Genomic DNA, 14,266 nt, shown 5'->3' on the forward strand with positions numbered 1-14,266 from the left:
TATCCCAATAAAAGCAGCAATTTAAATAAGCTACAGCTATTTGAAGAAACTCCTTAGGCAGCTGACTGCAAAACCTCAGATTGTATTTTAAGTCCAGTTCCCACTTGTGGCCATGGCATTCAGAGACAAAAGGATCTTTGTTTTCTGTTTTGATTCCCAGTTATGGTTCAAGAAGATTACCATAGCCAAAACCCATACCACAATGCTGTCCATGCCGCTGATGTCACACAAGCTATGCACTGCTATCTGAGAGAGCCCAAGGTAATGACAACCTTTCACACCGATGTTGCTTTCACATGGTTCTCAGATTTTTTTCCCAGGATTGAAATAAAAACCCCAAAAGATACTTCTAGACAGCAGAAAGTGATGGCGCACTGGAAGTCAGCAGCGTCAGGAGCAGCCTCAGCTACAGATTACAGAGGTTTCAGTCAAGCCACGAGAGTCACTTCTCATTGTGCAGGCGTCGTGTCTAAGTGCTGCTGTATGAGCTCCAGCCACCACCACGGTGTGAACCAGCCACCCACCAATGCCTGCAGTTCTGTTCCCATCAAACTCAGCAGGAGGCAATGCATGTCTGTGCCTCAGCCACCTCCTCACATCACGATTTCAAAATACCAGATTGGGCAGTGCCACACCAGGAAAGGGGAAAGCAGTCCCTTCAGAGGGGTCTGTTCTTCAACGCTGTCCTCTGCACAAGTATTTGACTGCTGCTGCAAGTTCTCACAGCATCAGGGTGGTGTTGCCTTATGTGTTACTGGAAGGCACTGGGATATTGCACTGCTGAGCCACAGTATAAGAACATAACTTATCTTTTCTGGCTTGGCCTAAATGAAAGGATGTTGTGCTAGAACTAGCAGTTTGTTACACCAGATATAGCAATGGTAAGTGAGGACAGGAGCAGGCCCCACCTTTCCTGTGTTTCCCTCTCCTGTATTTTCGAGATCTGCAAGTCTTTTCTGGCCAGGAAGTGCAGGGAACCTGTACCATACTGCTCATCAGTTCTCACCTCAGGATGCTTCTTTCATCTCATAGACCTGTACTCTGTACAGACTCATCGGGCTGGTAATAACTGCCTCACTCTCTACAAACAGAAAATGCTAAGACTACCTTTTTTTGCTTCTAAATGGGCTCTGTAGCAGAAAAAAATCTGGACAGGTTTTCCAACTTGAATGTTTGAAGTTATAAAGTTAAATTATATTCCCTAATAAAACACATCTGTTTGAACTGAGATAGATTCTTAATAGCCAAGTTTGAAATTTCAGAAATTGATAAACTCTACATTTTTTAACACAGTGCTATGCTAGAAAATTGAAGCCTGATCTTTTGTTGGTATTGCTAAATACTTGGAGATGCAGAGCTCCTACGATGCATGCTAACATATGCCAACCTGCCAGCATACCTGTTTGCTTTTTGAACTGAATGTTTGAGACTATGCTCAAGCACTTCTATTACAACAATCCTTGTATTGCCATGAATGATAAAGAGATAAGAAATACGAACTATAAAGCATGATTATATAGTCTAATATCTTTATAGATGTTTGTTCAACACTCACCTTAAAAACGTTGTTCACAAAATTTATGTTTGACACTTGTATACAAATGCCCACAAAACCAAGCAATGCCATGATGTCTGCTGGTTTGTTTATTTACCAAAAAAGTGTTTACTCTCGTGTTCTCATTGTGATTAATGTGTGTGATGATTCAGCTTGCCAACTTCCTCACGCCGTCAGACATCATGCTCGGACTGCTTGCTGCTGCAGCTCATGACGTGGATCACCCAGGGGTCAACCAACCCTTTCTGATTAAAACTAAACACCACCTTGCCAGCCTGTATCAGGTAAAACTGCTCATCAAGTTCCTAATGTGTAAAATGGTGTCAAGCAGAGTTTAAGCAATTCGCAGTGAACTTTTAATGCCAAAATGTGGCAGTGGGAGGATGCTGATCAAGTCATCCTGCACTTTAGAGTCTGGACAATTTTAGTCGAGCTCCTTACTGTGTGTCCCTTCTTAAAACAAAGCTGATACGGGAAAAGAGTTGGAAATGTCAGATTTTGTTTAGGACATTTACGCCAAATCAGTTGCCTGGGTTGTTTCTGCTGTAGATTATCTGGGGTGAGGAACTGTGGGTAGGAGATTTAAAATCATGACAAGATTTCATCTTCTTTCAGTGAGCAAGTAAGCAGCAGGCATGCTCTAAATTGGTATTGCATTAAAAGAAACCCTTGCTTCATGTGGCTGTAGTAAAATACTTAATGAACACTGCATTAAAAAAAGAAAAAAATAGAAGATAGATGAAACCAAAGGAAGTGTAGACATTTACAGTAACATTCCTCAAGATACAAAGAAAGAACATCAAGAAAGCCACTAGGTCACACCACAGGCTGTCTAGACCAGTATCCTGTTTCTAAGAGCAGCCAGTAAAAGATCTCAGAGAGAAACATAAGTCTGGGTTAAGTACAGAGTTGTCCTTCACCTGGTATACATCCTTTCAGCTCTGGCAAGCAGTAGTAGAAAATTTCCTGAAACAAAAACACAGACCCTCTTGTTTAATAACTACCAATGAACCCATGCTGCCTGATTTTTTGGGTCCATTTTGAAGATATTTGAGGTTTTGGCCTATGGCAATCATTGTAGCTCTGTATTTTATCTACAACTGTCCTGTGAGTATAATCTTCACATGCATGTGTACCTTGTTACTATATATGCACATCTCTCTATTCTTTGAATTGTACTTACATATACAATGTGCCAGAGCAATGCTGTGAATCTTAATTTTGGTTGCAATAACCGTAATTGACATGTAATGAAATTGAGGTAGTATTGATTTCTAGCCTTTAGAGTCACAGAGTCATAGAATCATAGAATCATGAAGGTTGGAAGAGACCTTTAAGATCATCAAGTCCAACCCAACTGTTCAGCCAGCACTGCCACTGTAGCCCATAAACCATCACCCAGTGCCAGATCCAGACACCTCTTAAACACCTCCAGGAGTGGTGGCTCTACCACCTCCTCGGGCAACCTACTCCTGTGCCTGACCACCTGAACAGTGAAAATATTTTTCTAATATCTAATCTGAATCTCCCCTGTCTCAGCTTAAGGCCATCCCCTCCAATCCTCTCACTGCAGGTACAGCAGGAGAGCCCGGCCCCACCTCACTGCAGCCTCCTTTCAGGAGGGTGTAAGGAGCAACAAGGTTTCCCCTGAGCTGCCTTTTCTCCAGGCTAAGCACCCCCAGCTCCCTCAGCCACTCCTTTTAAGACATGTTCTCTGGTCCTTTCACGAGCCTTGTTGCCCTTCTCTGGACATGCTCCAGCACCTCAGTGCCACAGCTCAGTGTCCTTTTTTAAGTGAGAGGCCCAGAACTGGACACAGCACTCAAGGTGTGGCCTCCTCAGTGCTGGGTACAGGGAGACAGTCACTGACCTGGTCCTGCTGGCCACACTATTCCTGATACAGGCCAGGGTGCCACTGGCCTTCTTGGCCGCCTGGGCACAGCTGGCTCATGTTCAGCCACTGTCGACCAGCACTCCCACTGGGCTGCTTTCCAGCCACTTTGGAAGAGTCAACTTCAGCCTTTGTGATAAGGTGTCAGAATATCCCAAGTTAAAAATTCATCTACCTGAAGAAGACTCACTAATAGCTACGTACATATACTTAGCAAATTGAGAGATTGCTGTGATGTGCTTACTACTTGATAAGAGTCTCTCTTGTTCTCCCCCACTCAAACATTTGAGTTTCCCCATAAAAAGTGGACTGTATGATGGTGCAACTGTCCTGGCCTCAGACATAGGAATGGGCTGGATATGGGAGCCCCAGCCAAGGCACAGTGATGCTCAAACACTGAAAACTTTGTGACTGGTCTCATCATAAGCTGATGCAGCTTATTACGTCATACCCATATGTTTCTGGTCCATTTTATTCCAGTCTTTTCTAAATGTGAGGCCAGCTAAGTGAGGAGGGAGAAAGGCCAGGGGCTTAACCCAGGGTGCTTTGGGAATGTTAAGGGTGCTTTGAAGAGGAGTGAGTAGAGCCATTCCACAAAACCCCTTGCCTTGTGAAAAGGTACAAACAATTCCTTCTCAAATTAATAGTGGCAAACAGTAGTTTATAGTTAGGTTGAAAAATCGGGCTAATCTGAAAGACATATAGCTTAAATATTAGTATTTTGGAGAAGTGGTTTCTGCTCAGTAATTTGGGTTTGAATATACTTAAAATGTTGGTTAGAAAAGGCAGTGACAATGCAGAAAATGCAATCTTTCAACAGCAAATGAGATTTTAAGTACCCTTCTTAAGGACATTCACTGGCAAGTTTGAGTTATTTTAACTGAAAACGATCCCATATTGTTTCCAAAGATTTTAGTAGTATACAGTATATGGATGCCAATAAAAATAACTGCTGGAAAAAAGTTTTGCTGAAAGCATTTTTAGTTAAAAATTTAGATTTAGAGAACAGTCTTTAAAACATGTACTTTAACATGTGCTTGAAACTGAAACAAAGGTTTTTGGTTTTTAAGTGGCAGAGCCACAGAACTGCTGGGATTAATCAGAAAAAGGATCAAATGAAAGTAAGTTTTAACAGAGCTGGCAGTCATCTGTCATTGAGACAGTGGACTTATCCATGTATGGCATTTCTTTGCTTTTAAATGTCTCTTGACATTTAAATTAGAACTTTACATTTACATTTGGAAGAAAAGGTTTTGCAAAATGAAGTAGGTCAGTTTTTGACGGATGTAAAGTGTTTGACAGCTTCTGAAGTGCGTGTATGAGAAGAGTCATATCTCAGGAAGACAGGTGACATCGCCAAGGACTTCAGCGCTTTCAATATTCATTTTCAACTTAAATCCATATTTTATGGTGCAAGACACTTGTTCTGTAATCTGTAGGGTAATTTCCACAAGAGTCTATTGCATGTGATTGCATGCAACATAATTTTCTACAGAAATAAAAGCACCTTATTGAAATCTCCAGCATTACAAGGACAGTTGAGAGCATGGAAGGTGACTCTAGTGATCTGGAGGTCAATTAGTTTTCCTGTGAGGAGCACAACAGCATTCCTTGTACTGTGTTGCAGACCTTGCTTCTAACTGTCATTGTCTGGCTTTTAAATGAAGGATAAAAGTTTAGAAGTGTGGATAGATCACATACAACATCTGTAGTACAAAACAGGTTTCAGGAAACTATGAAAGGACACTTTACAACTTTAATATATATGTAGGTAAGCTGGAAATAGGACAGTATGTTTTGGGCATCAGTAATAGTTCTACCTGTAGTCTTCCTTAAAAGCAGCACTTCTAGTGTAAGTGTCATTTTTAACTATTTAACATTGTATAGTTAAACCAACTGCTCAGTGAGTAAGAGTAGATTGAAGAGATGGAAATGAATTCCAATCCCTTTTGACTCTGAATTAAAATTGAAGTTTGCTCTGCACCTAGTTAGTAGCAAGTCTCCCTCTCTCTTCAAGTTACTGTTCTTTTTCAAATATGTATGTCAAATGTGGTGGTTCAAATAGCTCAGGCTAAGTAACAGATTGGAAATACTGTGGTAGTTTAAGTAAATTAAACAGTCACAGTCCTGAAGTCTCTGTTACAGCAATCCACTGGGCTTGGGTTGTAAATGTGACAGAAGCTTCCTATAGAGCAGCCTTTAAAGCAAAGCTGCACTACTCAATTTTTAAAAAAAACTAAACCAACCACATGAAGTAGAGCTGAGAGCCCCAGCCTGCAAGCCAGCACACAGACTTTCCCTGTGTGGATTGTCTCCCACCAGCCTGGGTGATCAGATAGATCATGGCAATTAGTCTTAATAAAGCAGTAGTGTGTTCTGGGTGGAATAGCTGACTCTACTAATTGCTGGCAGCCCTTCAGGGATTCTGGCTTCTTACATTTAAGAGGGGAGTCATATGACTTCATGCTCAGTTGTTGCTGGTTAACTTGACCTTTCCTTTTTCCTCCTCCCTGTAGCTTCAGTGTGGGAGGCTAAACAGAGCAGCAGTGTCAGTTTAAGGTTCCCCCTGCAGCAGCAGGCAAAGAGCAGAAACTTAGAGAAGTGAAAATACTCTGAGATGATTACCTGAGTTTGCTTTTTCCTATGAGAAACTGCTAACTGGATGCAGGAAGGTTCTCAGATGCCTACATGCCTAAGTCCTGTTCTGACTGGCCTCCTGTACAGCCAAGGAGCAGCTGCATCCATGGAGTGTAATTCCCTGTTTGAGGCAGGGGCTGCTGAAACAGCTCCTCACAGCAAGTAAGGCTGCCATGCTGGAAGGGATCTGGGGACACAGGGTGCTCCGAGATGGATCTTCCCGGTCGCGATGTTTCAAGGATGCAGTCAGACCAGGGTTGCAGGAAACTGTGCACACAGGCACTGTCTTAAACAAGTGTAAGCCTTCCCAAAAACCAAAGGTGACAGTCAGGTAGAGTTTGTCCAGTTTAGGAGGAGGATGACAGCCTGTGGCCTTGGGGTGACTCTTGGGACAATATTCAGCTCTGCAACTGGGTAGGTGAAAAAAAAACCAAAAAAAATTGTTGTTATGTCCTATTACATTCTCTTACTTTTCTTGGTCAGAGTGTAGGGTTGCAAAAGTCCATCCTGATGTATTTAGGCAAAAGGAGAAAAGGGATATATTTAGGTTGGCAAATGAACAGAATTGCTGTCAAAAATAATTTCTATATTGCATAACTGATGTTGAGATCTGAGTCCGTCAGCTCTTCCTAAGAAAAGGAATTGGCTTTTGCATGATTTGAAAGTTTTGGAGTTGGTTTTACTTTGTTTTTTTTCCCCCAGTATCTGTGACTTCTGTAAGGGAAGCAAGCAGACAAACCCAGAGAAACACCAAAGCAACATTGTGTGAATTCAAAAGCGACAAAAAGCACTGCAGAAAGTACTGTAATAGGAAGCCAGTCCAATTTGTACTCTCACCTTTGCACCAGGCAAGATGATCAAAATGCAGATTGGATCTTGGTTACTGGCAATGTTTAGTGTTTTAACAGTCATTAGATATGACAGGACTACAAAGAAAGATGGGAAGACTTAGGGAGAAAACACTGCTCAGTCCCTCTTGGAAAAGTGGAAGCTGCACATCATGTCCCATGGGAAGGGCAGTACTATGGCAGCAACACCTTCGGAGCTGTGGGACTGTGCAGGAGGGAGCTAGAGATCAACAGTGACTGGAGAGAGGGATTCTGTCTCCACTTTCCCCTTTGGCAGTGACAGGGTGAAGTCCTTGTTCTGCTGCCTGCTCAAAAGGTTTGGTTGTGTTTTGTTTTGTTTTTCTTATCCAGTGCTCATCTACTGCAAAAGCTGTGAACTGCCCAAAACAGGGAACCAGATGATAGAGGTTTCTGAACAAGCGACATTTCTGAGGCATTTGGTGGTAGAAAGTACCCTGTGAACTAAACAAGTGATGATTGGCAAATGCACTGTGTGTTAGGATAGTAATTTCAAGTCATCAGACATAAGATACCAAATTTGTTGTAATTTACTGACAGCCTAGAAAGCTGGGTTCCTGCTCCCTAGCAATTTTTTCCAACCTAACTTTAGTTCCACTTAGCTGAAAGCAAGGAAACAAAGAGGAGTCAAAATCTGTTGCAGACCAAGTTGCTGAAGCCTGCAAATGCTCAGCAATAGTGCTATTCCTCTTGCTTTCACTGAACAGCTGCAGGCAGCTTCCAGTTCCCTGACTCAAAGGGAAATTTGGCAGTTTAGTTTTCTTTTTGTTGTCCACTCTGCATTAAAACTGTAGAGGCTGAAAAGTCAACCTGGAATCAGTAGGAGGTAAAAATACGATTTTGCACTCCTGCTTTAATTCATTTGTTAATAAATCTGTTAGAATGCAAGCTACCTCCCACTCAGATGAGATTAGCTCCTCTGTTCACAGCAGGACTCAAAAACTACAGAACAACAGGGCTCTAGGGCTGACCTTAGCTAAGAAACCCAGAAGCACAAGGTCCTTAACTATAGAAATCTAGACCAATTACTCTAATCCAACTGTGGCTGAAAAGCACACACTTCAGGCTCGTGTTACAGCATGTCCGACCAGCACTGGGTAGGTAACGTGATACAGCAAATCCATGTGTGTACCATGGATAGCATCCTAATCCTTGCATTTTTTGGTGTTGTTCCTCCCCAGAACGTTTCTGTGCTGGAGAACCACCACTGGCGCTCTACCATTGGCATGCTTCGAGAGTCGCGGCTGCTCGCCCACCTGCCCAAGGAGGTCACGTAAGTGTCCACCAGAAGAAATGCATCATTGAAACTAGGCCATGGCCTCCTTCTCCCTTCTTAAAAGCACACTGGCAAAGAGGCCCAGGCTTCCCCATAGGCTGAACTTCATGCCCCTTCTTGGTGCCACTGTGAAATCATGAGACAAAGTTACAGAGCGGAACTGTAAGTTTTTAAGACCCACAGGTCTGCAGCACAGAATGGCCACTCTCAGCACCAGGAACATGGGCAGTCCCAGCAGAAGTGGAACTTGTTCAGATGGATTGTTGGCATTTTTCATTTTACATAGCACCAACCGAATGTGGAAAGATTTAGTGATTAGAAACAGGAAATTGAAGGAGTTGGTCGAGGAGCATCAAGACTTCTCCAGACTTCCACACCTCACTAAGGGAATGTGGTTCAGTCTTTCTGGATGAAGCAAAAAAAGGGCAACAACATGAGCACCTTGGCCAAGTTGCTGCTAGCTTTTTACTTGCTGGTTTTGTGCAGTGTGAGTCCCACCAAGGACAGGAGATGGAGACAGTGAACAGACTGAAGTATTAAATTTTAAATCACAGGTGGCCCTACCAAGAATTTAAACAAGTTACCTGGAAGCAATAAGCTCCATATCCCTACAGAAATTCTTCGAATCAGACCAACAACTTTAAAGGACTTCAGTCTAGACCTTCACAACTTTGCAACTTCAAAGTTGCAGTATTCACACTCAGCTCTGAGCAGCCAAAGTAAGACGTGAGCATTTTTCTTGATGCAACCTGCTGTTGTTCTGGGTGGGTTTTTTTGTACTTTCCTAGCACTTTTCAGAAGCTTTCAGAACAACCTGTGCCAACAAGCATTTTTCTTCTACATTACCTATTCTTCTTGAACCCATTTGGGCAGGTAGAACAGTTGTACCCCGCAAACCCCAGCAGAGACTGACCAAACAAATCAGACTGGATCCATAAAGAAAGAGTGAACTTTATGCCAGCTCCGGTGATCCAGAGCAGGTTGTTTTGAGCTCTTAATGTTGAATGGTTCTATGATTAAAGGGGCTTATTTTCTTCCATTGCAGCCAGGACATTGAGCAGCAGTTGGGCTCCCTCATCTTGGCAACAGACATCAACAGGCAGAATGAGTTTTTGATCCGTCTGAAATCTCATCTTGACAATCAGGATTTGAGGCTGGAGGATGCACAAGACAGACATTTTATGCTTCAGGTAACTTGAAAATGTTTTTTTAATGGTTTTTATTAATTTTTCAGGTCACAGTACTTCCTAGTATATTTTAAGAGTAGTATATGATAGCATGTCTGGACATCAGCCTCTCCTCACCTATTGCCATGATCACTTTCCTCCTGCTACCTTCTGGCATGTCAGGCAAGCATAAGGTGCCTCCAGTATTTCCTTATGTCATTTCCTTGAGTTAAAAAGCTGTGAATGCAACAGGTACAGGAGAGTGTCAAATGCTATGGAATGAAGATAAGCTAGGAATTATTTTATTTCCAGAACATTGCTTCTCTTGCCAGGTAATGTTTCAGTTGTAGTGTCTCTCTCTTCTGGCAAATGTCACTCCACTGGTGTTATTTTCTAGCACCACGCAGCAGAGCCCCCTCATTGGTGTTCTTTCCAGGACAGCCTGACATCAGGTGTCCAAGTCCTGTTCCTGTGATGGATCCTCAGAAACTGCCTCTGCAGAGACAGCTGTTGCCATGGCTGCAGATGTTTCTCTAGTGCATCTGCCCAGCTATTGAAAAACTCATGCTTTATTCAAAAATCAAATAGGCTCACACTGGTTCTTCCAGCTAAGCTCCAGTCATTAGCAGACTCTTCAGAATATACCTCTACCTATTAAAGCATTATTGTGATTAATGTAGCTACGAATACTTGCTTCTTTGGAGAAGTTACATTAATTTCATTCTTAAATACATAAAGAAGTTAAAGTAATCCTTTTCATTTATAAAACAAACACCTACATACTTTCCTTCCATCAAAGTCACAGAAAAGGTGACAGCTTCAAGGAAGGAAGTGCTGATCTGTTAATTCTTCCCCCTCCAGCAGTGTGGGAAATGTAGTAGCTTCTCACCTGTGCTGCCTCAAACAGAGTCTTCTGTCAGATTCCTGCACAGACCGTGCAGGGCAGGATGACAGGTTGACCGTATTTCTGGACAGATGAGGCAAGAAAGTTGTGCAAATGCCTAAAGCAGAGGAATTAGAGCTCTCAACTATGGCAAAAAAGGTTTCTTATGCACTAGGAGCTTAGAAACAAGGGAACAGACATAGTAAGATTTACTTATCTGTGGATTAGTTGTGGAAAAAGAAAAGAAAATCATCAAGAAATCTTGATTGATTGGAATAAGCTAAAGAATGTTTGAAAGGTCCTTGTAATAGACAGTAACGTTATAGCTAATCAGCTTAATCCAAAGAGAAAAATGACTTGGAGACTTCCCTCTGCTGGTTCACAGGTCTGAACTCTTGCAGGAAATATTTCTTATGTTTTCTTCCCGGGTGCCAGAAAGACTTCTGACTTCTGTCAGAGTGAATGATTGTGTTCAGTGTGTGAAGAAACAAGGCACATGATATTTTGTTCCAAGGCAGTAAGACAGGCAGACTACTACATGGTTTACTTTTCTGAAGCAGTTACTTGGTTTTAAAAACCTCTTTCCCTGTACTCAGTCCCCTACAAAGCACTTAAAAGTACTAGTTAACTAAGTGAAACCAGGCCAGGGGCAGTGTGGAGAGCCCTGTGCTTAACTTTGTAAACAAAAATATGCAGACATTAAGATGAAGTGTAATTGAAGTGAGATGCCAGGTCACTCACTGAGACCGCAGAGAAATCATGCCCAAATACACCAGCTTGGCTCTTCTCTTCTTTGTCATCAGCCATGGATGCTGAGCCAAGCAGTCAGCAGGAGCCAGCCTGAGGGTTTTGTTGGCTTATTCCTTGCAAGGAATATCCAAAACACTTTGCAGCCTTGGAATGTGGCCCTGCTCTTGTTCTCACTATGGTAAAGTGGAGGGCTGAATGAAAGTTTTGTTTGCAGCTTAAATAAATGCTCTTTCCTCAAAGGGCACATTTGGGTGAGGCTGAGTCTCTGAAAGGTAATCTTAACCCTTCCCAGCATCACTGGCAAGGCCTGGAAGTTTCATGACTGCAGATTTACTGCTGAAGCACTGCTAAACAGTAACTTCTTCTCTTACGACTACTTTCCTTCTTGCTTTCAGATTGCACTCAAGTGTGCTGACATTTGCAACCCTTGCCGGGTCTGGGATCTGAGCAAACAGTGGAGTGAACGGGTCTGCGAAGAGTTTTACCGGCAAGGTCAGTCTCTTCAACTCACAGCAGTCCCCTTTCACCTCAGCTTTCCATGGTTTTTGTGTGACAAGTCAGAGGTAGCATTCAGCATAACCAGCTTGCCTTGAAATGTGCCTTGAGAATGAGCTGTTCAGAGATACGCTGCCTCACTGGAAAAGTGGGAAGGGTGGAAGAGCAACAAGTGTATCTCTGCCCTCACTGCTCCTCTGCCAGCATCAGGCAGGAGCAAGGACTCTGCTGTGCCTCAGCACTTGAATTCAGCTGAAAAGCACAGGGCTGGGTTCTTCTCTGATACCGTCCAGTCACCATGAGAGTTTCTGAGCTGGAATGGTGCCAGCACTACACTGCCCCAAAATCCTAGCACTGAGTTTTGTCTCGCTTTTAATGCTCCCACTACAACTCTGATGAGAGCCTTACCCTCACTGTTTCCCAAATATGACACATTCTTCTGCCTGCAAATGCAGAGAAAGGGTTCTAACACTCTTCCCAGCATGCTGTTGAAAGGGCCAAAGCAAGCAAGCCAAACCTCAGCTAGAACCTATTGCAAATGTTTTCAGACCCCTGCAGAGAGCACAGTCAAGCAGGGGTTTTTCTGAAACACAGTAATTACACCATTTGGCTCCATCTGCATAAGGCAGGGTCATGCTGTGCTACAATACAGGGTGCAGCAGAGTTTAATCACTGCTAAAATCTTTCTTCAGAGCATCCTGAGAGTTGAAGGCAAGTGGTACAAACACTGGAAGAGCACACAGTGAAGTTCTCCGTTCATTTAACACTCTGCACTACAAAATTAAGCCACCTGTGATCTGGTACCTGGTACAGTTAGTTTGTAACAAAGACAAACAGGTCAGCAAGTTAATTTTCAGCCATTGTCAGTTTAAGCTGGTGAAATGTCTGACGCCTTTGAAGCAACGTAAGCAACTTGCCCAGTGCAGGTTTAGTTAGCCAGATGTGTAGTGAAGGCATAATCAGTATCCAGCTCATGAGGTGCAGCACCTCACCTTTAATGTATTGGGGGACCATGCCAAGAAAGACAGCTCAGCTCTTAAAAATGTAAGCTTTTTCCACAGCCCTCAAGATTTGTTAGTCTAACATCTGAAATAGACCTCTAAAAGGGGATACCTGAGTACATGAGACCAGCTGGAAGCATCAAAGGGAGAAAAGGAGCATTTCATGTGGAACAACATACAGAAAGTGTGTTCTGACTATCACTAGTGGCTGTATAACCCTGTTCAGTGATACAACACCCCCAGTATTAAATAGCATGCTTTTAGATACCATTATCACTTTAAAGTGTTTTTGTAGACCTTTCTACCCCCTCACACACAATGATGGGGCTTGAAAGTATTTTTTGGCACTAAGTTTAACATTTGGAAACCATAAAGTCTCATGTTTTGATTTTTAACTATAGATGAGACAGATAACAGCACAATTAGTGCTTTGTTTAATCTTCCTTCTGGAACAGATACAAAGTTTGAACATCTTTTTTTATCGAACCTTTCTAAGGCCGTTTTAATAGAGACTCAGATCCCAATCTTCCAGTGTTCTGGTGCATCTACACTACATGTTAGTAAATAAAATATACAATCCAGGTGCATTTCAGGGAGCATCTGATGCCTACAGCAGCTCCTAATAAAAACCTTTCCTGGAAAAACACTTTAATTTGTTCTCAGATGTTTTAAAAGTCAACACAGTTAGGAACACAGGGTAAGTAATAGAACTTGATTTGTGTATATGAAACTGGAACTAGTAAGAAAAATTTTTCAAGAAAATGGCTAATGTTGAAGCAACATTAGTGATCAGTTTCTCTGATGAGGTTTTAAAATTGCTTGGAAGGTCTTCCCCAGCAAGAAAGTTCTCAGGAACTAATTAATGCAGTTCCTTTTGTAGTAATTTGAAACAGAAAGATTGACCATCATTTTAAGTCCTTACCATGGAAAGGCAAATCTTACTTGTGTCAATTAAGTGCCTTCTGAAAGACAAGAAAATGTTGATACACTTTGAGGCAGACAGGTCAGCTGTTTCCTACCCAGAACACATACAGAGGGGATATCACTGGAGTTAGAAACCTTCTTTCAGTCAAAAATTTTTGGAGGAGTAGATGAGAAGACGACTTTCAAATTGCGCATTTGTAAACGTGAGAAACTGTTATTTTGTCTCAGTTTTGCTAAATTGTTCCTTTTGATTTTTCGTGAAGCTAAAAATGTTTTCCTGATACTTCCTGAGTACTCAATTAGAACTGAAAATTCTCTGCTCACATTTAAGAAGTAATTGCACGGTGCAGAGGGAAGAAAGGCAAGGCTTAGAAATGCACACGGTGTTTCATATGGGGCTATAGAACCTGAGTAGCACAATAGTGTTTAAGTCAGAACTATTAGTGGGGAGAAAAGAGGTTTTAAACGAAAACAGTGGATTGAAAGCAAAATGTTTCTTTATGGGTTGAATACAGTGTTTTGTCTAAACAAGCAGGTCTGTCTTTCTTACAGGAAAGTTTTGCCTAACGAGCCCTCACTACATCCGTATTAGTAAATCAGATGGACAAAATACTATTGTCTGAGGGGAAGCGGCACATCTTAGCCTGCTCACGGTTAACTCTCACTTCCCTTCCGTACTGTAGACAGGAAAGGTCCTGTACCTCATGCAGTAACCGGGATTATACACTGGCACAGAAGGCTAACAGGCACAAAGGATGAATGTGTTGCACTCACAGACAGAGAGTGTTTGTTTTAAAAAAAACTCCTACACCCAAAACTTAA

General features: G+C 42.3%; 1 protein-coding gene across 3 annotated transcripts in view; it reads left to right on the forward strand.

Moving 5' to 3' along the window:
- Positions 1-14,266, forward strand: part of PDE7B (phosphodiesterase 7B) — a 172,074-nt gene that overhangs the window by 151,122 nt on the left and 6,686 nt on the right. For all 3 annotated transcript variants that reach the window (XM_010399373.4, XM_020583646.2, XM_039568187.1), the window contains 5 exons: positions 161-261; positions 1,708-1,839; positions 8,131-8,222; positions 9,271-9,415; positions 11,420-11,516. In XM_010399373.4, coding sequence (XP_010397675.2) covers positions 161-261; positions 1,708-1,839; positions 8,131-8,222; positions 9,271-9,415; positions 11,420-11,516 — 567 coding nt within the window. The remainder of the gene's footprint in view (positions 1-160; positions 262-1,707; positions 1,840-8,130; positions 8,223-9,270; positions 9,416-11,419; positions 11,517-14,266) is intronic.

Source organism: Corvus cornix, chromosome 3 (assembly GCF_000738735.6).
Source record: "Corvus cornix cornix isolate S_Up_H32 chromosome 3, ASM73873v5, whole genome shotgun sequence".
NCBI classification, from domain to species: Eukaryota; Metazoa; Chordata; class Aves; order Passeriformes; family Corvidae; genus Corvus; species Corvus cornix.